Here is a 25,197-nt window from a genome sequence, read left to right as displayed (position 1 = left end):
TCCATTTCATGAGAAAGAAGGTGTCATGGTTTAACCCCAGCCAGCAACTCAGCACCACGCAGCCGCTTCCCCCTTCCCCCTCCCAGTGGGGTGAGGAGGAGGAAAGAGAAAAAAAGTAAAAACTCGTGGGTTAAGATAAGAACAGTTTAATAACTAAAGTAAAATATAATACTAACAATAGTAATAATGAAATATAATAATAATAATAGTAATGAAAAGGAATATAACAAAAAAGGAAGGGGGGGAAGGAAAAAAAAAAAAAACAGTGATGCACAATGCAATTGCTCACCACCCGCTGACCGATGCCCAGTTAGTTCCTAAGCCGCGATCCGTGCCTTCCGGCCAACTCTCCCCATTTTATATACTGGGCATGACGTTCCATGGTATGGAATACCCCTTTGGCTAGTTCGGGTCAGCTGCCCCGGCTCTGCTCCCTCCCAGCTTCTTGCACACCTGCTTGCTGGCAGAGCATGGGAACTGAAAAGTCCTTAACTTTTAGGATAAGCGCTACTTAGCAACAACTAAAACCTCAGAGTGTTATCAACATCATTCTCACACTAAATCCAAAACACAGCACTGTACCAGCTACTAAAAAGAAAGTTAACTCTGTCCAAGCCAAAACCAGGACAGAAGGGAAGAGAGAATCTAAATAAATACGCTGTTTTTCATGCTGCTAGGCTGATTTTCACTGGCTAATGTTTTTGAGCCAAGAGTAGAACATTATGTGGTGTTGTAGTAAAAAAGAATGAGGCAAAGTAAAACAAAGTGAATCATTCATAATTGCTACACACAATGCTGATACAGGAGTAGACTTGGCTGTGTAAAAATATGAGGACCTGGAACTTAATTTGTTCTTTTTCCCATGGGGTTTTGCTGACGCTTTTTGGGGCAGCAGTATCAGAGTGGGACTGCTCGTGGTGCCCCGTGGGTGCTGAAGCACTGCGCAGAGGGCAGACCCGGACCATACCTCTGAACAGCAACTCTTTGTCACCTGGGGCTGAGAGCCGCCTCCCTCTTTCTCATTAAATTACATGAAGACCTAAATGTGCAGAGGTACTTCGTTATCCTCACGTTAGCATCCTCTGCGTCTGGAACCAGAAACAGTCTCATGAGTAGCAACCAGGATCCGTGGAAATCTCATTGCAGACCTCAGCAGAGTGCAGGGAAGAGGCATCGTTCCTTTTCAAAGGGATTAAAATGCAACAAGCAAAGATCATCTTTGGAAGCAGAAGGAGTAGATGAGACAATTGCCTTTTTCTGATGACTGTCTTGGAGTTTACGTGTGATTATTTCTCTATTTAAAGGGAGAAAATAAACCCACAAAGTTTTTGGCTAGCACCTCGGGCCGTACATGTACACACTTACGGGTTGTAAAAATGTTGCAGTTGTAAATAAGCATAAACCAGAGTGTTTCCAGCAGGCACGAGCCAGTGCCCTGTCGTGCCCCCGTAGCCACCCCAGTCCCTGCCTGCTGCCAGGGGTCGTGGGACCCCTTGGCCCTGCCTGCGCCCTGGGCGAACCCCACAGCCCAGCGCAGGAGCGGGACCCATTTCCCCACTCCCAAATGGGCGCGCAGAGAGCTTGGATGCAGAACACCCTCTGCCAGAGCGCTTTTGTGAACGATGTACGTTGTGGAAATGATTTCCGTGAGCCCACAACCAGGAGACACGGGCCCTTGCCCTGGAACTACAGCTTCGTACATCACGACAGCAGCGACAAAGCCGAGGGGTTAGGGAGCAGGTTCGTACGGTTTTGTCGCAGCTAAAAGCGCGGGCCCGCCGCGGGAAGAAAAGAGCTGCCCGCCTTTGCCCCGTGTGAGGATCGAACTCACGACCTTCAGATTATGAGACTGACGCGCTACCTACTGCGCTAACGAGGCGGCTGTAGGGCCTTTCCCCGAGCTGGCTCTCGGTCCTGCCCCTCGGCCCCGCCCCGGCGGCCTCCCTCCCCGCCAGGGCCGCTGAGGGACCGGCGGCCGCCTCAGACGGCGCCGCGGGGACAAGGGGCGGGAGAGGCGGCCCGGCCCGGCCCGGCCATTGCTCCGGCTGCTCTAGCGGGCTCCGTGCCGGAGGGCCCCGCGGTGACCGCGCGTGGCCTCGAAGTGAGCGTGTGGGACCCCACAGTGACTGAGTGGGGCGCTGTGGAGATGGTGTGGGGCTTTGCGGTGACTGTGGAGCTCCAGGGTGACCGTGTGGGTCCGGATGGTGACGGTGTGGGAGCCTGTGGTGGCCATGTGGGACATGGGAGTTACCGTGTGGGACCCCAGGGTGACAACAGGGGTTCCCTGGGGTGACAGTGTGAGGCCCCATGGTGACAACCTTGGGTGGCTTGCGTGGGGCCCTGCCGTGACCATGTGGGGATGAGGGGCATTCTGTGGGACATTGGGGTGACTGTGTGGGACATTGGGTAACCATGTGGGACATTGGGTAACCATGTGGGACTCGAGGTGACAGTGCTGGCCCTGGCTGGGGCAGGGGGTGATGGCCTTGCTGGGCACAGGGAGGTCCCAATCGGCGTTGACAGGGCGCGATCTTGCACGTCAGGTTAATTAGGCGGCATCATTTTCGGCATAATTGCACAGAACAGGTCAGTAGATAATTAGTGACTTTTGGCCGCGTCTGACAGCTGTGGGCGGATGTGGGGGGTGGGGGGAAGGACGGGATAGTTTTTAAAATCACACCAGGAGCTTGGGGACGAGCCCCGCCACAACCTCTCCTCGGCCCAGGTGCATGTTTCCTGCCCTCCGTGGCTCCAGGATTAAAATCTGAACCATTTCATACCCTTTTCTCTTTTCATATCTATATATATGTTTGTGTCATCCTCGCGTATAATTACTTTTTTTTTCCCCCATAAGGTATCTGACATAGACACAGACCCAGAATCTGGGAGGCTACCCTGGAAAAATGGGGCCTGTGTCACTCTGAGCGGCCCTGAAGACATCCGTGCTCCCGAGTGCATTGGTCAGAGTGGCAGGACCTTTTCCCCTCTCAGACATGCCCTCAGCAGCCCGTATCCCCGTGCAAGAGCCCAGACTGGCATATCCCCTCGAACCTGCACTCCCCTCCGGAGCTGTGGCACACCGGTGCACGGACATAGAGCTACGCAGGGTGAGGGCAAACCCAACCTGCGTGAGAAAACTGTGTCACACGTGCCTCTGCGTAAAAGCATGCACACAGGTATTTATGGCGTACCTCAGGCAGGGTGCCTTCCCACCCTGCCTCTCCTCACCCCGCACGGTCATACCGGTCAGCCTGGCTCCCTGGAGGCACTGTGCCTCTCACCCCGCTGCGAACCTGCGCCTCTGTCCTGCTAATGACACAGCAGCTGAGCTGCCACGGAGACAACGTGACTCCAGAAGCTGCAGCCTGGAAAAAAAAAAAAAAGAAACCAACCAAGCAGCCCTAAATGTGCACAATCAAGTGATGAGTGTTTGTATTTCTGATGCTTTGAGGCCAGCTCACAACCCTCCCTCCACATAATACTCAGGATGTTTGGGAAGGGGTATTTTTCTTTTAATAGGATGGCGTAGTCACAAAGCTTTAAAGAAATAAATGAGTGAATCGTCTATGGTAATAGCAACATACTACGAACGGGGCACAGTGACGAAGTTCAAGTCTATTTTTAAGCCTGCCTGGCAGCATGTAGGTGCAGACAAGAGTCAGTGACCCTTTCTGCTGGTCTGAAGCTATGGACATGGCTGATGTCTCTGTCGCAGTTCAACATCAGAGCTGTTTTTGCTCCCTAACGAATACTATGGGAAGATAGAGAAGCCTCAAGCTGTTTTGAAGATTGTGCAACGATGCTTGGGAGCTTACCTACTTTTGCTTGAGTGCTTTCCTCGCCCACATTTCACAGGATGTGACAGGAAGGGAAATACAACCGAATCGGACCGGCCCTGGTAATTGGACTCGAATCCTTTGTATGCCCTGGGGGTGAGGTGGGTGCCTTTCAGATAAGCAATCTAATCAGCTTTGCACTTGTGTCCCATCTGGAAACAGATTGTTGCCAAAGTACACCACCACCTGAGAAGCAAGCTTCGGGTTTTTTTTTGAAGATAATTGTACCAACGAAATCGGGGAGTGTGAATTTGCCTGAGGTAATAAGATCTCTTTATTTTTATTCATAGTTAATTCGTTCTGCCAGGGCGATTTCACGCCAGAATGCAGTCTCCAAACAAGGACGATTGCACTGCCTGCGCCGCGCATACGCATGGTGCCTGCCTGGCAGATCGACTGCTGCGACAAAGAGCCATGAGCCACTCCAGACACATGGGCAAGATAAGGAAAAGGCTGGAGGATATCAAGAACCAGTCCCCGAAGCTGACAAAAGCAGATTTCAGCCACAATGAAAGCATAAGATTGGCCACTGACGCCTTCCTGGACGGTGGGACAGACTCTTACCTCGAAACTTTAAGCAAAGAGGGCGAGGTGGATTTCCTCTCCTCAGTGGAAGCTCAGTACATCAAGGATAACGCCAGGGACTCCTATTATGCACAGGAGTCCCTGGCTGCCGATGGGGCGGCTGCGCCGAAGCAGAATGATGCCGGTTCGCTCCCTTCAGGGACCTACTTCCCCACCATTTCTGACAGCAGTGAGCCAGCTCTGCTACACACATGGATTACAGCAGAGAAGCCCTATTTAAAGGAAAAATCCACTGCCACTGTGTATTTCCAAACAGAGAAGAACAGCAACATTAGAGACATCATACGCCGGTACATCAACAAGACCACTCAGGTACGGGGAGAGAATTGCTGTTCCCTCTGCACTTGGTTGTCTTCCTGCTCTTAAAAAGATCAGATAAACACGGTGTTTGATCCGAGCCAGCCTTGTGCATTGCAGTGCAGCTTTGCTCTAGAAAGTGGCTGTAAAAAGCCCGTTGTTGAACACAGGCAGTGGGGTTTTTGGCTTTTTTTTTTGTACTCACACCAGCCCCTTTTTATGTTGGTGACTTATAAAAAAAAGCATTCCCTCTTCTTTTAAACTCCCATTAACCCAGCGGAGCAAATGTGCCATAGAAAGGGCAGCTGGGCTCTGTCCCTTCTCGTGCATCACCAGCAGGATGGTTTGCTCCGTTCAGACCATTGCACTGGTAACGAGAATTAAGCTGAAGCGAGCTCTGAGCCATTAGCGATTGTTTTAGGGGATTTGTGGGAGATGTGGGTGAAGGGGAGCCTGGAGAAGGGCATGTGTGTCTAGTGTGCCAGCAGCCATCCCCAGAGGAAGGAAATTATCCAGAAAAAAGACCTTTCATCCCTAATACGTTGTCAGTGTCACTGAAAATGCCACGTGGGCTCCATACGGAGACTCTGCAGCATAACTTGGCACGTGGGAAAGGTGCGGATGATGCCCCTGACGACAAAGTGACAGGGGGGCTGCAGAGAGGTGCCAGCCGCAAGCCAGGCTGCCCATGCACTGGGAAACCAGAAGCTGAGCAGCTGGAGGGGGACAAAAAGCCTCTGTCATGTGTGTTCTGGCAGCTCTCTTGCTTTCCTGGAAAAAAAATATTTGACATTTCAGGGCTGTGTTTACCATCATCCAGGAGTTTTCCCCTTGTATAAACTCGACACACCACTAGCAGTTTCACAGGGGAACAGTCAGGAACAAAACCAGGCTGTAGTGCCTGCTGTCTGGCACAGGCTGCGGAGCCCACTGGAGTTACGGACTTTCGCTTCATTATTCTCCTGCAAGGGCAAGTGCTGGGTCTGACAACGCTGAGTGTAATGGCAGGGGAGAAGAATCCCCGTTGGCAACTGCCCTGTCAAAGGCTACAAGGGCTCAGCACATCAGGGGAATTATAGATCAGTCATTTTAAGTTGGCAGCATCAGAAAGATACAGTAACAGAAGAAATGTCTCTGGAATAGTAAAATAAGCATCAGTAAAGTATCAGCCCAGGCCAATTTTCTGTCTCAAGAGGAGAAAACTTGTAGGGGAAAAAGTGGGAAATGTAAAATAAATCCATGGTTCGCATGACCTTCTTTTAACCATCTAATTTACATTATAAGAAGGTGCTGGAGCAACACTTACACACAGTATAAATTTGGCAACTGCTTTTTGAGTACAGTTTTTCAATGGCAGCATTTATTACATAGTATTTGATGAGGGTCCATCCTGGATAGCCTAGTATTTGATATATCCATTATCAACTTAACAGAGTAAAGACTGTGTTTGTGGATGACATCAAACTGCAAAGGATTGACGAGTAGTACTATAATCTTAATACACTTGTGGAATAGGCGCGAATCATAAAATGAAATTTGGGCAAAAGAGAGAAGTACTGCAAGTGAGAGAGGAAAGTCAGTTGCAGAAATACAAATTGGGAACAGCTGATGAAAAAGCAGTATTAGAGAGAGTGGTCTGGAGCTACGGTGAGGCTGGATGCATATTGTGCCATTTAAAAAGACAAGGTGAGTTAACAGTAAGTGTGGATGTGAGATATTGGACATAATTGTGCCACTTACCTAGCACTGGCAAGGCCCCTTCTGAAGCACCGTGCTTTGGCAGCAGAAGGAAGGTATGGGATCCTCAATGCTCTGCAAATAATTTGGCTTGCCTGAACAGGATGCTGGCCACACAGGATGTGCTTAGTCTTGTGGGATTTCCTCGTGGGGGTGAAGGGAATAAGCTCGCTGGCAAGTGTGAGCACAGGCTTTGGAGTAAGATTCAGTGCAAGTTGGAAGCAATTAGTAAGACAGCTCTGCAGAGATACTGTAAAGTTTGTTTTGATTGAAGATGATATCCTGTGAGTGCAATTATCAAGGGTTCCCTTTCTAGTCAGTGGAGAAGTAGCCACCTTCTGAAGATAAGTCAGGTATTAGCTGGGCAGAATTGCCCTGGGGAGATGACCCTTTCCATGAACAACAGCAGATGTCAATGAAGACCAGCACCTTCATGAGGCGGTGCCCAACGCTGAGCATAGGGGCTAGAGTATGGAAGTGGTTTTATATCACATTTGCAGTTCCCTCGATCCACACTGGCTGGAGGCTGTGCATTTAAGTAGCTGTCGGGGCTTTTATGCCCAGTCCCGAGACTTTTACACGCTGTCCTGCCAGTTGTGAATTGGGAAGCATGGATGTATGGTTAAATTGAAACAATTAGTTTATAAATCGTTATTAAAAAAAAAACAGATGGAGCTGTTGCAGTCTGTTGCCCCACCACCAATGACAGAGTGAGGATTTAAAGCCAGGACCGTTCCATGTGTAAGTAATAACAGAGAAAGCGTCATCCAGTGATTCTTGCTAAATGCATGTGACTTACGAAAGCTAGTCAGCCATTTGACAAGGGCTGCAGTCTCTTATTTTAGCTGCATCCTTATTATTCTCCGATTAGCGCTTCAATATATTTCCTAGTGCTGAAATCTCACCTACAAATTCATAGGTCATCTTGTGTTTTATGATTAAAAGAGCTTAACTGAAGTGCGTATGTTGCGTGTTATATTGGCTTTATATGAGCAATAAAACAATGAAGCAACATGTCTCATCGATTTACTGATTTAGGAACTTAGGGAGAAAACCAGAAGAAATATCCACATATATCGCCAAAGATTTGTGTTTGTTGGAATATCTTTTCCAAACAAATAAACGACATTTCAGTGACCTCACAGGCAACCTTAATGTATGTAAATTGACTCTGCTAATGCCTCTGCTTTTTTACCCTAGGTGCTAGCTATTGTGATGGATGTGTTCACAGACACTGAGATTCTTTGTGACCTCCTGGAGGCAGCTAACAAGCGCATGGTGTTTGTCTACCTGTTGCTCGATCATGGCAATATAAATCTCTTCTCAGAGATGTGCGACAAGTTGCAAATTGCTGAGGATCTCTTCAAGGTACTGTGGCTCTGTGAGGCTCTTAGGCTCAGATTCATCTGCCTAACTTTAGGCACTCTGAGCTAGAAGCATGGTTATGCTAGGGTCAGTCTACCTTGTAATTAAAAGGGAGCAAGACATTTCCAGAGGTAGCGTTAGCGCATCTAATTCCCCTCTGAAGATGCCTACATTTTTTCATGGAAGTTAAGGCGGTTCCATTAGGTCCTTAGATGAAACTAATCTGGGCCCTGAAGTCTTAAAATAGAGCTTAAGTTCCCTAATAGCGTTGTCTAACATAAGCATTAAAACTGCTTCTGTTTGATAACTGCAGCAGCTGTGGTCTGGCAGCCATGGGTAGCAGGTGCACGAAACTCTTTTGCATGGCAACACCTTGGTTGCAGTAGGTGGTTTCTGGTAAAACATGTTGTTAAAGCTCTGTTTTAGAGATAATGTCTCAGATTTAGCTGGCTGTTAGCTTAGTCCGCCTTCATCTCTGCCAGAGGGAACTGACCTTAAAAATAACCTGCTAGGGACCATTTCAGTTGTTGCTTGAGATGCTGTAGAGCAGCTGTGGCATCTTCGTGGGGATGGCTGATACCACAGAGGCAACAGCCTTCTGGAACGGCAGCTGGAGGGCAGGCAGGAGACCTGAGGGCATCTTACATGCACCACACACCTATGTTTCAACAGCTGAACTCCACCCCAAACGTATAAAGAAACTGAAATTAATAAAACGTGCTCATAACACTGTTTGCACATCTGTAAACCCCCACTCCTTAGGAAGAACAACCCTGTGCTATTTATTGTAAGTATGCTGCTACAATACACAGGCTTCAACAATGCGTGAGCCAACTCCTTGGTGCCACACATTTACTAAGGCCTTGATTCTGCAAAGTGTGCGTACGGACAGCCTTCTCAGGGCTGGGTGCCTGGCCTGCCTTAAATGCACTTGCTCAGGTACAAGGACAGTGCAGAGCATAGCATGGGCCAAATCAACCTGCTTCGCCACTCACGTGTACTTGCATCTGATCCTGCAGGATGGCATGCATCTGGGCTGCACCAGAAGAGTGGCACGTATGTCCTTGCAGGCCCAGATGGATTGGAAGAGCAGAGGTTTTGCCCTGCTCTATTGCGCCATAGCCAACATAAAACAGGAGAGCTTACAGCTAGAGCAAATTGTTGCTGGGGTGTCAGCGGAGGTAACAGACTGCTCTCAGCTATGGACACGTCTCGTACTCATTTTGGTTTGGGTGGCATCAGTTATTGTTTCACAGCACAGCTCCATCTGCGTGAATTTCCATGCGGGTTTATATCCCCATTGAAACAAGTAACCTTGTGGCAGGTGAGAGAGCTTGGCTAGGTTTCCTCTAGTCGCAAACCTTCAAATATAACATTGGAGAGTCCATGAAGAAATCATAACAGAAATTGGGGAAGTGAAGAGCTAAATGCAGTGGGGTGAAAGGGCCCTTTCCTTCTGATTTTTAATTTTAAAAAAATGTAATTCACTCCGTTCATTGTTTTTTTTTCTTTACAGAATATTTCAGTCCGTAGTGTTACTGGAGAGGTTTACTGTGCCAAATCAGGCAGGAAATTTTCAGGACAAATACAAGAAAAATTCCTTATCTCTGACTGGAGATATGTGCTCTCTGGATCTTACAGGTGAGATAAGCCATTGGTGCTCTTTTATGATTTTTAATATCACTTCACCAAAAAGTGCCATGGAAATTTTTGTACGGGTGAGAAGGTTTTTTTTTAACAAAAACCCCTCATGTTTTCAAATATGTGCCATTTTTCAGTAATCCATTTAACTTGCTTTAAAGCCGATGTTCTTTATGGAGCATGCTATTTAATTTAAATGTTCAGAAACTAATGTAAACAACTTTGCCAGTGCAGCCCTGGAGCAGAATTAGAAATGTGTGTAGCTTAATATTAGGCTTTCCTTATTGTTTGGGTCCTCAGATGCTGTGATCATGAGACATGATACATTTCCATCTCCCTTGGGATCCCTTAATGTAGCGTATGTCACTCAGCTTATCTGAGGATTTGTTCTCCATATGACAAGTTTTGTGATGAAAGGTAAAACAGAAATACTTCAGAGACTTACTGTTTTTTCTTGTGTTTCATTAACAGGTAGGCAGTATGCGTCTATGCGACTGTTGTACCTTCCCTTTTTTCCCTTTTTTTTTTTTTTTGTGAGCTGAGTCTGTAACTCCACTTTTGTGCTGCTATAATTATTTCAGGTAGAGGATGTAGCATCTCAACAACTGGGTTTTTAATTAAGATCCAAGATCCTCCAGTCAGGGAATTTCAGGACACTCTGAGCTTGCATCAAATAAATGAAGTTCCTAAGCCTCATGACTACATAGATAAGCTTCACAAATGACTGAGTGGTCCTAAAAATCCAGATAAAAAAAGACAAGAGGTAATTATTTAATTAAAAGGATGAGATTGTTTTTCTTAATCCCAGTTTATGATTTGGAAGCTTAAATGCCTCTAGTCCGATAAAACTGTGCCACTAGGAAGATGACATAACTATAGTAACGAAGGTAAAGGTGAATACGTGGGGTTAGCGTAGGCTGCAGGAGCTCAGCTGTCCACAGAGGTGAGTATCCAGTTTTCATTCAGTTTCCAAATGAACCATCAGACAAAAATGAGTGAACACTCAGTGGTTTTTTTTATTGGCCGCTCTGTAGTTTTCTCATTCTTTCAGGTTTTTTTCTGTCCCTCACCAAAGATGTGTAGAAATGCAACAGCAGATTTATATAGAAAGTAAAAGTGAAGGATGTGTGGGCGAAGAGGGACAGAACAAGATCTATTTTCTTTAGCCAAGAAGCTTCCTTTTGGCTTCTCTTTTCCATCCTAAAAAAAAAAGAAAAACCCTTTAAGTCCTGTGCAGAGTCACTTCTGTCATTCTCTACTGCTGTTGCAATATCTTCTAATCTCAAGAGCCTTGTCAAACTACATAATCCCCTACCCAGCAAGCAAGCAGAGAGGGTGGTGAGGAACAAATCTATACATGATTTAACTTTAGCGTGCTCAGCACGAGTTTGCAGATTCACGTGGGTTATAGCTGGCCACATGGGTACGTGGCATTTCTGTAGGCTTGCTAGCTCTCACTTTATTAATCTGAAAGTTTTCTGTTATCCCTAAACCTTATCCACCAACCTCTGCAGGTATAAGCAAGAATGATGTTGAGTAAAACAGACTCCAGCTCTTCTGCAATGCATTTGTTGGAAATCACATTGGAATAGATCTTAAAACTAATACAAAAGATCTTAAAACTAATACAACAGCAAATTTCACCTAAGTGCTGTGCTCTGCATGACTTTGCAATAGCAGTGGGGGGAACAGGCTGAGGAAATAAAATAACCCTTCAGGACATACTGCTCTAAAACAGACCCTGGCTCACTGTTTCTACCCAAAGTGTTTGGGGACAAAATATATTTGCCTAATGGACAATGAAGAGGACTGAAGCTGGCAACTAGCTAGAGGCAAAGGAGCCACCACCGAGTCTGTGGCATCTCCTGCTCTGGAGTGGTTTTAAAACCATGTTAAAAAGCCATTGCTTGGGTCAGTGTGGATAAGCGTGGTCCTGCTGCACAGGGCAGACTGGAGCTGAGAAGCTTCTGAACGTTGTTCCACCCACATGTCTGCACAAGTGCAGGCATGAGTAAGCGTTTTAAGTTACAATTTTCCTCTTGATTTTTGTTGCCAATGTCTATGGTGTAGGGTTAAGATGCAGTATTTCTTTTTGCTGTCTCTGTGTTTCTCTACCTCATCCTATGATAACGATGTTATTCCTTTTTTTAAAATGAATTTTAAGTTACATAGTGCATGAACTCAGTGCTCCTAAAGAAGGCAAAACGAAAACAGCAGAAAGCATAGACCTTGATCCTCAGGGGCAACTGAGGACCTTCCTGGCTGCCACTCTGAAAGCCACCAGCCTCTTCAGAGCCAGCATCTAACATCTAACACTGGGGTTCTTTGCCGAGCGCATCAGTTCAGGTGGGGCCGGTTTCTCGTACACAGGTTATCCCACCAGCAGGCAACACTAACGTGTACGTTAATTCAAACCTGAGCTCAGCTGAAAAACCCAGTCCTTCCGTTTCAGATTATATGTGTGTAACGCTGCATGTTACTGTAGCGCTGTAAACACAAGGGATGAGAGCATCCCTAATGAACTGCAGCTGCAGTCATGGAGAGGGTACACTCAGAAAAAACCAAGTCCAATGCAAGCAAAGATTGGACAGGAGAGGTGGGGTTTGATTCAGACAATCGTAAATGAGAGGATCCAGAACAGGACATCATAGGTTTTGGGACAAAGCCCTGGAAAGACAGCTGAGAAGTATCTATTAATGACTGAATTTGTGATACAGCTTTGGCCCCAAGCTAGGCAGTACTTCTTTGTGCTTTCTCTTCTTTCCGATGTGCTTCACTCAAAGAGGCCTGGTAGAAAAAATATTCTTCTGGGCAGATAGTGACAATAACAGACTTCTCTGAGCCTTTCCTAAAAGAGCACTCGGAATTGTAAACTAAGGAGCAAAACAGGGCCTAAAACCTAAACAATGCATTTCCTCTTAGAATGAAGCCAATGAAAACCTGTTAAGTCTTTATGTCAAGTTCTGCTTTGTTCTTCAGCAAAGTGCACAGAATGTAAATTGCTGTGACTCACTACTTGAAGTCCACAAATGTTTGTCTAAAATCACGCAGGTCTCACCTTGTTACTTTACAGCTGACCCATTTGCCATCAGTCCATGGAGAATCTTTGGGCTATTAATTGGATCCAACTTTCTCTGCTTACAAGGGTTACAGATAAGATCGATGAGCCACAAATGAGTATCTGTCCGTCAGGTACTCCAGGAAGTTGCATGTGGGAGTAAATTATCAAAATTGCGCACAACAGTTTTTTCCTCTGACTTCGTTGGATTTTTAAAAGCCATTTATAAGTGTAATGAGTTTGTAACCTTCAGTGTAGATATCCCAGACTCATTGCATGTGTTTTTGTATTTGTACCTGGCTTATTATCTCCTTAACAGTTAGATGAAGGACGTGCAAAGGTTTAGAGAGTGCTTCTTAGTGAATAAAGGCAAGCTACCACAGCAGATATTAACCACACAGCAGATGTTAACCACACAGCAGGGAGTTAGCTTGCTGTGCTGTTTACCTCAGCTCCCAAGGTTTTGTCCATATTTAGAATGATTTGAACAAAGTGGATGAGAAGTACCTATATTCTAGTAACTTACTGTATATTTTTATGTCCAATCATAAAATGTACAGTATATATTGTAGGGTTGGCTGGTGGCACTGAACTAGTGATTTCTTCACTCCTCCCCTTGCTCCTGAGGCAACAGTAGAAAATCACTGTATGCCCCAAGCCCAACCTTCTTTAAGAATGCTCCGAATGGGCAGATGTAAATTGTCTGTCTTTATTCCCTTAGCATCAGCTCAGGCTGTCAGTCCCACTGAGTTTCACAGGAGTTTTGTCAAAACATGACAAGAACAAGATTTAAAGTGCACACACCTACAGCCAAATCTGGCTCTGAGCAATCCTTGTGCAAATCCAGCACAGCTAATAACGTCACGCAGGAATAACCGGCGCAGAGTTTTGCCAGCACAGAATAACCTCAGGTTCAAATCCAACGCTGCTCTGTATCCTCTGCTGCACAGCTCGAGCCCCAGTCAGCTCAGGGAGTAATTACATTTCATTCTCTCAACTATGCTCATTTTATTGATGCTGCTGCTGCTGCTCAGACAAGGCAGCCTGCACAGCACAATCAAGCTGGCTTGTGGTTTTGTAAAAGAGCACAAATTTATGTTTGCCAAGTGGATTAGGGAAGCACATAAAAGAAAAATCATTTAAAAGCTATGGGGTATCCTAAGGTGTGTCTCTGGACCACCAGAATGAAAACTATTACGATGTGTCTCCCTTACTTTATAGCAAAGTAGTATTTTTATTTTTGGAAAGGCTGTAGGAAATATTTATAATTTCATTTTCTCTGTAGTGAAGAAAATAAGCATTTGTTAGGTGTGGCAGTTTGTTTTGTGGGAGTGGGATGTGACAGGGAGGTTGGGGTTTTATGTGTTTCTCTTGACCAATGCAGAAAAAGTTTGGCAAAATGAAAGCAAAGGATGGTTATTTTTCACTAGTCTTTCTAATGACAGTTTTGAGTGGGTGAGAGTTACCAACTGGCACGGCATTCTGCAGGGAAGGTACAATTTAGGTGTGCGCAGACAAGACATGATAAGACCTGAATTCAAGCATTGTGCATGGAAGAGAGGTACCCAAAAGAGGGGTCTAAACTCCTTTCCATGGAACAGACACCCAAACCTTGGGTATTGTATCATCTGAATTTTAGTCCTGCAGTGGATCTGGATCACCGCTCCCTTTAGGAGGTTTTATAACTTTACAAGGTTTCTTGAAGGTTTTAGAGGCAGCTGCAATAACAAAGCTTGATCCAAGTCAAAGAGCACTGATGTGAACTGACCTGAAATTCAACTGCGACACCATCTTCATCCTGTGTTTAGGCAAGAAGCTTCAGCAGTAAAACACATTTGCCTTTCGCACCACCCCTGTGGGGATCTCCGGTTCCTAATGGCTGACATTAACGCTAACCCTTACCTTGTCTCTCCTTCCAGCTTCACATGGTTATGCGGCCAGGTTCACCGCAACCTCCTCTCCAAGTTCACGGGTCAAGTTGTGGAGCTGTTTGATGAAGAGTTCCGACACCTTTACGCGCTGTCCAAGCCAGTGAGGGGACCCAAGTCTCCACCACGCACCATGCCCTTCCTGTTCAGCAGGAGCTGGGCCCCCCAGCGCAGCCTCCCCTACAGCAACGAGGAAAGCGCTAACACTCTCTCCGACCCCTTCAGCAGCCTCTCAGCTGGAAGCACCCACCAGACCAAGCAAACCCCAAGAACTCTCATATTCAGCAGCAACTTCACCCCCCAGTCACCTCTCCATAGAGTTAATTCCTTCCACAGCTATGTCTCATTCACAGCCCCACCACCACAGGCGGCCATCCAGGCTAACTACTATCAGCCGCCCTACGTGGCCGATAATTCTGCAGTTCTGTATAACAACATGAACATTTACAGACCTATAAGACTTAGACAAGAGGAACCAAACAGGACAGGGTTAAGCTCACCCTGGAGATGCCTCCACAAAGCTAACCTGTTTGCATAATAACCACCTTGTTTTGAATTGCAAGTAAATGTAGTGAGGACCTGTTTAGCAATCGCTTGTGTACTGATGAATATAGAAATTCTGTATAATACAAAATGAGGATGATTTCAAGCCTCTTGTTTTGTTTTGCTGCTTATGGATGCTTCGTTTCCCTAATTAAAAAGCCAAGCCTGCTAACATGTGAACCTTCGGTGCATCACGATCCCCGGAAGAGCACATCTAAATAATGCTGCTCACAGTGCAACACTGCTGCTGCCTATCACCTGCCCTTGGCAGCAGTAGATTTAGGTGGTTAACTGTTTTTCATATCGCCAGGCACCTGAAAGTGGCGTAAGTCCCAGTTTATTACTGTGCATTTTATGCACTTGCATAAGGAGACTGAAGGCTGCTATTTACGTGCCAAACTGAGGTGATGCTGGCAGCAGCAGTCTACCTTCGTGCTGTCATCGCACCTTAATCTTGCTGTAGGAGGACTCCTTTAGGGCTGACGGGGAAGCACAGTTTCTACCACCGCGCTGTCTCAGAGCTGTCTGCTTGAGGTGCACAGCAAGGACGTCTGTTCGCAAGATTTCTAGGAAGGGGCCTGCTAACCATGACATAGACCGAGACCGACAATTCAGGTTACGGAGGACATTGCAGCCACCATATGCTCACTTCCGCTTATTAGCAAGACGGGTGCATTCCAGCACACTTTGTTACAAACCTCCAGTCCCAGCAGCTCAGAGCAATTTTCCTTATTGCAGAGCAGCTGTGTAGATTCAGACTGGAAAATGAAGCTGAGTAAAGAAGCAAAGTCCTACTGGTAACACACCAGGACTGAGTTCCCATTCATTTAATACCACGTGGATCTTACAAGTCCTCTCAGTGGTCATTTGATTGAACGTTAAGTTAGAGATAACGATGTTTTATTTCAGAGTTCTTCAAGGTTTCTAATTTTTAAAGAGAAACCGTGTGTCTGTAGTGCCCATTGAATACAGTTACAGAGGGAGGTACAGAGGTTCAGCAGCTTGAACCAAAACAGAAGAACTTTCTGCCAAATAACCCATGAAAACGAAGGAAGCTTCTGTAAGCGAAAGGCAAAAAATAGTAAGAAAATTCATGAAACAAAGGATTTCCATCCAAAATCCCGAAGTTACTAGACACCTAACATCTATTCATTTATTTACACCTGCTTTATATCATCTTTCATCTGACTCCAACAGCAAAGAGAAACCTAAACACATTTGCGCATCTGGCCCATTTTGCCTGACTTCTCACCTCCTCAAAAAGGAATACAATTATTTAGGCTGTGGATGATGAAAATTGTATGCAGCAGCAAGATCTCAGGTGAGGAAAGTTTCTCATCCTTGGAAGAGCAATCATTTTGAAAGTATACTGGTAAAGTTTACGGAACATTATGAAAGGTACAGGATGGACACCTCCTGCTCTAGCTTCGGTGTGGACTTTTTTACCTGTGATACCAAATTTTGGAGTCTGGAATAACAATAAACTATTGCATATAATTGTAAATTCTGTATATAGCAACATTTTTTGGATTCCTTGGGAAGAAGGGAAAGTTGATTTTCATTCCTGTGACAATTCTCCTTAATTATCTAAATATGGCAACCATTCAAATAAAAGAGAAGACTTTCATTAAAATCCTTTTGAGAATCATTTTGTTTCTTCATATTCTCTTGACTTGTGCACCTTACTCTCTTCTCTTCCAAAAGCTAAATGAGTTCCATACAGTCAGAGCCCAAGTGAAGAGGAAACACGTTTTGTTTCTTCTGAAATCAACTGGAGCAGAATTAAACATACGTGTCCCCTCAGCCTAATTAAGATCTTTCTTCTAAATTTGGTTGAGTTCCCTGATCCCATTGTGGCCCAACTGGGGGTGGCACAGAGAGGGATATGGGGAGAAGTTTGTAGACCACTACCTCTGAAGCCTTCATTTCCTCAGGCCGTGAGCCATGAAATATATGAAGCTCTTCTCATCTCTGTGGGGCAAGATAGTTTGCCTACAGAAGTTTTGGAGAACACAGCTAATGAAAAGTAGATACGGGACAAGCTAATAACCCAGAAGGAGTACTGTGAGTTAAGAAGAGCTGATTTTGGCCCTGGATCAGGGATACAGCTTGTGCTAGTTCAGATGACAGCTGAACTTGAACATCAAATGAATGGAATTTCAGTTTTGATGGAAAACAATCACAGTTTACAATTTCAGCAATGAGTTATGCCAAAAATCCTAACAGGCCCCCACAAGCTTGATCACTCAGTGATGAGGGGAACGTGGTTACAGGCAGCTGCAGAAACTACCTGTCAGGAAGGTCACGGCAGGATGCTGACATACCTCGTCCGTCTGCTGCAAGGGAAGGGCTCGAATAAACACTGCTACCATACAACGTACCCTCAGCAAGTTTGCGGATGACGCCAAGCTGAGTGGTGCAGCTGATTCACTTGAGGGAAGGGATGCCGTCGAGAGGGACCTGGACAGGCTGGAGGCCCATGTGAACCCGGTGAAGTTCAACAAGGCCAAGTGCAAGGTCCTGCACCTGGGCTGGGGCAATCCCCAGTATCAGTACAGACTGGGGGATGAATGGATTGCGAGCAGCCCTGCGGAGAAGAACTTGGCGATACTGGTGGATGAGATACTGAACAGGAGCTGGCGATGTGCACTCGCAGCCCAGAAAGCCAACCGTGTCCTGGGCTGCATCAAAAGAAGCATGGCCAGAAGGTTGAGGGAGGTGATTCTGCCCCTCTACTCCGCTCTGGTGAGACCCCACCTGGAGTACTGCATCCAGCTCTGGGGACACACCCTGCAAAGGCCCCTACTTACCCTCCAGAGTGCCCCAGGACCACAGCTGGGCTCTGCAGGGGCCTTTGCAGGGCCCTACTTACCCTCCAGAGTGCCCCAGGGCCTCCTCCGGGCTTTGCTGGGGTCCCGTTGGAGGCCCCTGCTGCCCTCCAGAGGTCCCCCCATTCTACATAAATTTAAAAGTCTAAAAAAAAAATCACTTTTAAGTACAAATCCACTTCTGTAGATACTCTGGAGGTTGGTATAGGAACACTTGCCGGGTTCCTTGCAAAGCTCACTCTTCGTTGGTTCAGGTCATTCCTGCTACATTACTTCCTACAACATACAACTCACATCACAGATTATTTTTCCCCCAAGGTTAAATCTCCTTGAGACACACTCCGGGCTTCCCCATCCTTCCGCATTTGCCACGAAGTACACCCAGGTCCTTGAGCGACGACAATCCCACAAATGGGTTTGCCTTTTCCCAAGGGAGGAGCAATCCACATCGCCTTCCCCAGCCACTTCCCTCTGAGCACTACGGGGACCTTATCTCCTCCCACAGTCTGTAGGGGTTTTATTTGGGCAAGACCAGGACACTTACCAGGTCCTCTGGTGTTAACCAGCGAACTGGCTTCTGCTACATTTATATCCCAGTGCTTCCATGCCCCACTGCCCAATGCTCTCAGTGTAGTCTTTAGCAGCCCATTCTATCTCTCAGTCTTTCCAGAGGCTTGTGGGTGATCGGGGATGTGATACACCCACTCAATGCCGTGTTTCTTGGCCCAGGAGTTTACGAGGTTATTTCGGAACTGAGTCCCATTCTCTGATTCAATTCTTTCTGGGGTACCATGTCACCACAAAATTTGCCTTTCAAGGCCTAAGGTGTTTTGGGCAGTGGCATGGTTTACAAGGTAAGTTTCTAGCCAATTGGTAGTTGTTTCCACCATGGTGAGTATGTCGCACTTGCCCTGGCATGTTCGTGGCAGCGGTCCAATATAGGCAATTTGCTAGGCCTCGCCATATCGAAAACCCAGCCACCGCCCTCTATTCCAGGGAGACTTTACTCCTGTGGCTCACTTGATTGCGGTACATGTTTTACATTCATGAGTGACCTGTGTGATGGTCTCCATGGTCAGGTCCATCCCTCGATCATGAGCCTGTCTGCATATTGCATCTCTCCCTAGATGTCCCCATGTTCATGGGCCCATCGAGCTACAAATAGCTTACCCTTATGCTCCCAGTCCAGGTCCACCTGAGCTGCTTCGATTTTGACAGCCTTCTCTACCCGTTCATTGTTTCGATGTTCTTCGGTGGTGTGGCTTTTGGGCACGTGAGCATCTCCATGACGTACCTTTAGAGCCATGTTTTCTACCTGGGCAGCAGCATCTTGCCACAATGCAGCAGCCCACATGGGTTTACCCCTGCGCTGCCAATTGGTCTTCTTCCACTGCTGTAGCCACCCCCATGGGGCATTAGCCACCATCCAGGAGTCAGTATAGAGGTAGAGTACTGGCCACTTTTCTCATTCAGTAATCTCTAGGGCTAGTTGGATGGCTTTCACTTCTGCAAACTGACTTGACTCACCTTCTCCTTCAGTGGCCTCAGCAACTTGTCATATGGGACTCCACACAGCAGCTTTCCACTTCCGATGGTTTCCTACCACACGACAGGATCCATCGGTAAACAGCGCAACGCCTTTCACCTTCTGATAACTCATTATATGGTGGTGCCTCTTGGGCACGAGCCACCTCCTCAGGCACTGCTCCAAAATCTCTGCCTTCTGGCCAGTCCGTGGTCTCTTCCAGGATTCCTGGGTGGTTGGGTTTCCCCAGTCAAGCTCGTTGCGTGATCAACACTACCCACTTACTCCATGTAGCGCTGGTTGCGTGACGTGTAGAGGGGATGTTTCCTTTGAACACCCAGTGTAGCACAGGCAATTGCGGTGTCAAGGAGCTGTGCTTCTGTACCAACAGCTTCTGAAGTGGCTCGAACCCCCTCATATGCTGCTAGCATCTGTCAGTTGGGGTGTAGTGGGCAGGGTAGATAGCTGTTTGATCTTCTCTGTGTTCACAGTAGCTACACCAGAAGCCCATTGGTACCCTTTTGGGTCCTTGAAGTACCCTCTCCTGAGGTAGTCTATGCCAAGGATACAAGGGGCCTCTGGGCCTGTCACAATGAGGTGCTTTTGCCACTTGTGCCTTGTTAAGGTCAGCTCAGCCTCCAATACAGACAATTGTTGGCCTCCCCCTGTCACTCCCGAGATCCAGATGGGTTCAGTGCCCCAGTGCCCTGATGGCACCAGCGTACACTGTGCACTGGTGTCTAGCAAAGCCTTCTATTTCTGGGGGTCTGATGTGCCGGGCTGTGGTGGTTTTGACTAGGGTAGAGTTAATTTTCTCCATAGTAGCTTGTATGGGGCTATGTTTTGGATTTGTGCTGAAAACAGCGTTGATCATACAGGGATGTTTTCCTTATTGCTGAGCAGTGCTTACACAGAGTCAAGGCCTTTGCTGCTTCTCACCCCACCCCACCAGCGAGTAGGCTGGGGGTGCACAAGCAGTTGGGAGGGAACACAGCCGGGACAGCTGACCCCAGCTGACCAAAGGGATGTTCCATACCATATGATGTCATGCTCAGCAATAAAAGCTGGGGAAAAAGAAGGAAGGGGAGCCATTCAGAGTGATGGCGTTTGTCTTCCCAAGTAACCGTTTCGTATGATGGAGTCCTGCTTTCCTGGAGATGGCTCTAAACATTTCCTGCTGATGGGAAGTGGTGAATGAATTCCCTTTTTTTTGCTTTGCTTGCATGCGTGGCTTTTGCTTTACCTATTGAAGTGTCTTTATCTCAACCCGTGAGTTTTCTCACTTTTACCCTTCCGATTCTCTCCCCCATCTCACTGGGGGGGAGTGAGCGAGCAGCTGTGTGGCGCCTAGTTGTGGACTGGGGTTAAACCAGTACACAGGCCATCGAATCCACACAGTCCGGTATACCCGGTCATCCCTTTCCTCCTCCTGGCCAAAGGCAGGGACCCTCTAGTCTTTTTCCTGGTTGGAGTATTGACTGACTCTTTCAGTGCCAGACCAGAAGTCCCCTCACCAGGATCAAGGGAGGTGCTCTCAGTCCTTCTATGTCTGGGAGATCGCTGATTGCCGCCTTGTGTCTCTACAGCAACTAAGCTGACAGCTTTCTTGGGTGGCCCCTTCTTAACAGCTGTCTTCCCTCTCACTTCGCGTACACAGGCTTCCAGCTTAAAGGTGGGTTCACTGTCCCACTTCCTCATGTCCTCCCTCTGGTCGAGCAGGAAGAACCAGAGTGCACCACACGGCATGTGCCTGGGGCTCCCTTTCCCTCTGACCGGGGCAGGAGGGGACTGACTTCTTGGGGCACCCCTGACAGCCAACGCACTGACCCATAGGGATGAGGAGGGATGGAGATCTTCTTCAAAGTTTTGGAGCCAAGAAGACGCTCTCTCCACAGTTGGTGTGTCCGTATCCAGGCAATACTTTGCTGCCAACGTGTTAGAATATGAGGCTAGGGCATTTTGAGTCACCTTCCTCCACATGGCCTGCACGCACAGGACATCCTCTGAATCTTTGGAGACCTCGCTATTGTCTGGATCACCGTAGATGACTTCCAGCACCGCTAATTCTCTCAGGTACTGGATGCCTTCATCCATGGTGTTCCACTTTCCTGGGTAGTTTGCAAGATCTTCCTTGAACAGATATTTTGCCCTCATACTTGAGAGGAGCTGTCTCCAGAGACTGCAAATTGCTGCCTCTTTTCCAATTCCTCTCTCAATTCCCACTTTCTAGCAAGGGATCCCACCTGTTGGGCTTCCTTACCTGCCATTTGCTGAATGTCAGCCCCATTATCCCAGCATTGGAGCAGCCAGGCAGCAATCCACTCACCCGGCTGGCAGCTGTCATCTTTCCATATCTCTCGAAGTTCTGATGACAAGGTCAGGGGCTGGGTAGTTTCGTCCTCCTGCCTGATCGCTCTCACTCCTTCCTCCCATTTCATCGCTGAAGGACAAGCTTCCTGATCAAACCCTTCCTCCTCCTCCTTCTCCCTTGCTAATCGATGATACAGACCCGTTGACCTCCTTGTCCACTGTTTCTTTTTCACAACTGGGGAATTACTGTAGTTGTTGTTCTTTGGGTCCCTATCTCAACCATGGTGTCCTCAGATGCAGTTTGGGTCCCTGTCTCTACTGTTACCTCCTCAGTTTGCCTCCCAGTCTCAGTCAAGGCATTCTCAGAGGTGGTTTGGGTCCCTGCCTTAACCACAGGCCTCTGATAGTACTGAACTGTGGCTCGGCAGGCACAGGCCAAGCCCCAGTACAGTGCTAGAAGCTGCTGGTTTTCATTGGGGTAGGCAAGGCACCCTTCAGCACTATGAGGGCTGCTATGGGGAAAGTTAACTCCATCCCAATACAGCCTTACATGGTCTGTCCTGGCCTCCCTTGCACACAAAGGAGAGGAGCGACACGTTACAGAAGAAAAACCTGAAATGTAAAGATGTCTTCCAAGACATGTGCAATAGGACTTGACTGACGGTGACCTCGCCTGTACAAGTGGGTTTGCTGCTAGAAAAAAAACAGACCAAACGGTCTGAAAGCGGCAAAGTTGCAATAAAATTGTGTATGGCATTTGTGGTGGGTTGACCTTGGCTGGCCTCCAGGTGCCCACTCAGGCCCCCCTCCATTGCAGCATGCGGCCAGGACATCCCGTGTAAGGCCATACTGCCCCAGCCCGCCCTCCCTTGTGTGCAGGGGGCCAGGCCACACATACAAGGCCACACTCGCCCACCCCTGGCCCATGGCAGACGCTGTCTCTGCTCCTGCACTGTGAAGAGAGGCAGCGGCTGACGCGGGGTCGGGGCTTGCCGCCCCTCGCAGACCCAGGGAACGCGACTGGTGGTGAGCATTGGCAGCAGCGTTCGGCTCTGCTCCCCGAGCCCTCAGCCATGAGGCGGGATGGTGCGGGCTGGGGGCCTGTGGTGCGCAGCTGCCCCTCGCCCCGCCGGGGCCCGGCACAGGCCCACGGCCGCCCTACGCAGAAGGAGGAGCGCCGGCGGGAGCTGGCCAGCCGCCAGACCGAGCCTCGGTCTTTCCGGCTGGCGCTACAGGAGAGACCCCCCGAAAGCCACCGCGCTGGGCAGCAGACGACATGCCAGGCTGTGGCGGATGCTCTGCTCCAGGGGCCAGAGCCTGTGGGGGAAGACTTGGTGCTTCCCGGCAGCACCTGCAGCCAGCTGGTGGAGCAGAACGCCCGCCTGCAGCAGGTCCTGCGAGACGTGGAGAGGCAACGCGGTGCCCTGGAGATGGACAACCGCCTCCTGAGAAAGAGAAGCTCTCCAGGAGCATGCAAGGAGGCAGAGAGGCTCCAGCAGAAAAATGCTCAGCTAGCTGCCCTCACCGAGCAGCTGAAAGATGCAGGCATCTGCAGGAGACCGTGGGGCACCTGATGAATACTCCGGTGCCACTGCCCATCCAAAGCTCCGCTGAGGAACCGGGCATGAAATCGTTTCCTCAGCAGAGGGCTGGAGAAAGGAGAGAGCATGCCAGAGTTTTGCTGGCACAGGACCAGCAGAATGAAGTCTCGCAGAAGGCGGCTGAGGAGCTCCAGGCCCCACTGGCTGCAGGCGACGAGGGCTCCTGTTATGTGAGCAGCCTCAGCCAAAGGTGTGAGGAGTTAGAGGTGCAGCTTCTGGAGATGACGGACAAAACCACCAGACTGGCTGAGGAAAATTCTTGCCTCCATGGGCAGATGCGCTGGGCAGAAAAGGTTCAAGCTGAAAATGCTGACCTGAAGGGGCAACTGACGTGAGCGGCAGAGGAGCGAAATTCTGCCATCCAAGCCATCAGCTGTCTTCAAAACCGACTGGAAGCTGCAGAGCGCAAACTGAAAGCCGTGAGAGACATGGCAGAAAGTGCTCAGAGAGAAGTAAAAAGGGACCACGGACAAGGCGGGCAACTATTGCGAGCCTGGGTGAGTGAACCTGAGAATTGGTTTCAGAGCCCCTCAGAGCCAGCTTGGGCAGAGGACAGTCCTGGGTCCTGCCTTCTTTCAGAGGAGGACCCCGCAAGTGAGACAGAAGAACCAGTAGCAGACAAACAGTCCGTCATCCTGCAGGCTCTGGGACAACGACCGGGAAAGCTTCGAGCATTCATAGCTCAATACAGCTATGATCCTTTTGACGGTCCCCATGAGCAGCCTGAACTAGAGCTTCCTCTAACTGCTGGGCAATCTGTTTATGGCTTTGGACAGGTGGATGAAGACGGTGGGTCTGGGGGAGAGCTGGCGGACAGCACAAGAGTATTCATCCCCTCTCATTTTGCCAAAGACGATTCAGAGGACGACCTGGAAAACAAGCACTGGGATGATCCTCATTACCTTTTCGGTCTCTCGCCTATTTTGGAGGAAGATGAAGAGGAACTAGATGTGGGTGGTGGGGGCTAAAAAGCATAAACAAACATAGCCTATACCAACCTCCAGAGTATCTACAGAAGTGGATTTGTACTTAAAAGTCTTTTTTTTTTAGACTTTTAGATTTATGTAGAATGGGGGGACCTCTGGAGGGCAGCAGGGGCCTCCAACGGGCCCCAGCAAAGCCCGGAGGAGGCCCTGGGGCACTCTGGAGGGTAAGTAGGGCCCCGCGTGGGCCCCTGCAGAGCCCAGCCAAGGCCCCTGGGGCTTTCTGGAGGGCAGCTCTGCCATGTCAGAGCACCACTGCTGTCGGCAGCGATGGGGACCCTCCTGTCGGGGCTGGTTGCTGTGCATCTCCTCGCCACAGGGAGCAGAGAGCGGAGAGAAGCGGAACAGCGAGTGGCATTGCCCAAGGGACCGTCCGCACAGGCCTCGCTCACGCGCCAGGAAAGGAGGTTTGCTGGGCACCTCGAAGCCATGGCTGCCCCTGCGTTCGCACCCTGGAAGTAAGCTGAATGAATAGGCTGGGCTCGGCCAGGGCTTTCCAGAGTCTGCCCACGTCCCCTCCCCAGCCCGCACCGGCCCTGCAGGTCTTTTGGCTCAGAGATGCTTCTGCTGGTGTCCTGCAAGCGTTGCCCATTAAAGCACTTCTGAGTGTGAAGCCTGATGCCTGGCCATATGACGGCTAATGGAGCACACCTCGTGTGCACGTGTGTGCGTGTGCAATTGCAGCTCACACAGAAAGCACGCAGAGGAGCATGTGCTTGAGGACATCCCCTGTGCTTCCTGCTTGTGCTGCTTGGGAGCATTTCCCTGACTGCTTCTTCCACAGCCTGCTTTTTTTCCAAAAAAGAGCGCGCCCTGGTCTGTCCCTGTTGCTCCTTCTAGAAAATAAAGAGCCCCCAGGCTTTCCTCCTTCCTGGACCCTGCACACCATACTCCGGTGCGGCCCCCTTCCATGACCCTCGCTAAGCCTACCAGCTGCACCTCCGTCCCTGGGGAGGTGAT

General features: G+C 48.5%; 1 protein-coding gene and 1 non-coding gene across 2 annotated transcripts; one reads left to right on the top strand and one right to left on the bottom strand.

Annotated features, from left to right (window-relative positions):
* Window positions 1-1,806: 1,806 nt before the first annotated feature.
* Window positions 1,807-1,879, bottom strand: TRNAM-CAU (transfer RNA methionine (anticodon CAU)). The gene has a single exon. It is a non-coding gene; the product is annotated as a tRNA-Met (tRNA).
* A 2,281-nt stretch (window positions 1,880-4,160) lies between these two features.
* FAM83A (family with sequence similarity 83 member A) lies at window positions 4,161-14,985 on the top strand. The gene is made up of 4 exons (XM_050892573.1): window positions 4,161-4,733; window positions 7,656-7,823; window positions 9,337-9,461; window positions 14,439-14,985. Exons 1-4 carry the CDS (start codon window positions 4,161-4,163, stop codon window positions 14,983-14,985), a joined length of 1,413 nt encoding a protein of 470 aa, XP_050748530.1.
* The last annotated feature ends 10,212 nt before the right edge of the window (window positions 14,986-25,197 follow it).

This window comes from Gymnogyps californianus, chromosome 2 (genome assembly GCF_018139145.2).
Source record: "Gymnogyps californianus isolate 813 chromosome 2, ASM1813914v2, whole genome shotgun sequence".
Taxonomy (NCBI): domain Eukaryota; kingdom Metazoa; phylum Chordata; class Aves; order Accipitriformes; family Cathartidae; genus Gymnogyps; species Gymnogyps californianus.
Note: the sequence above shows the minus strand (reverse complement) of the source record. Positions and strands in the feature narration are given on the sequence as shown.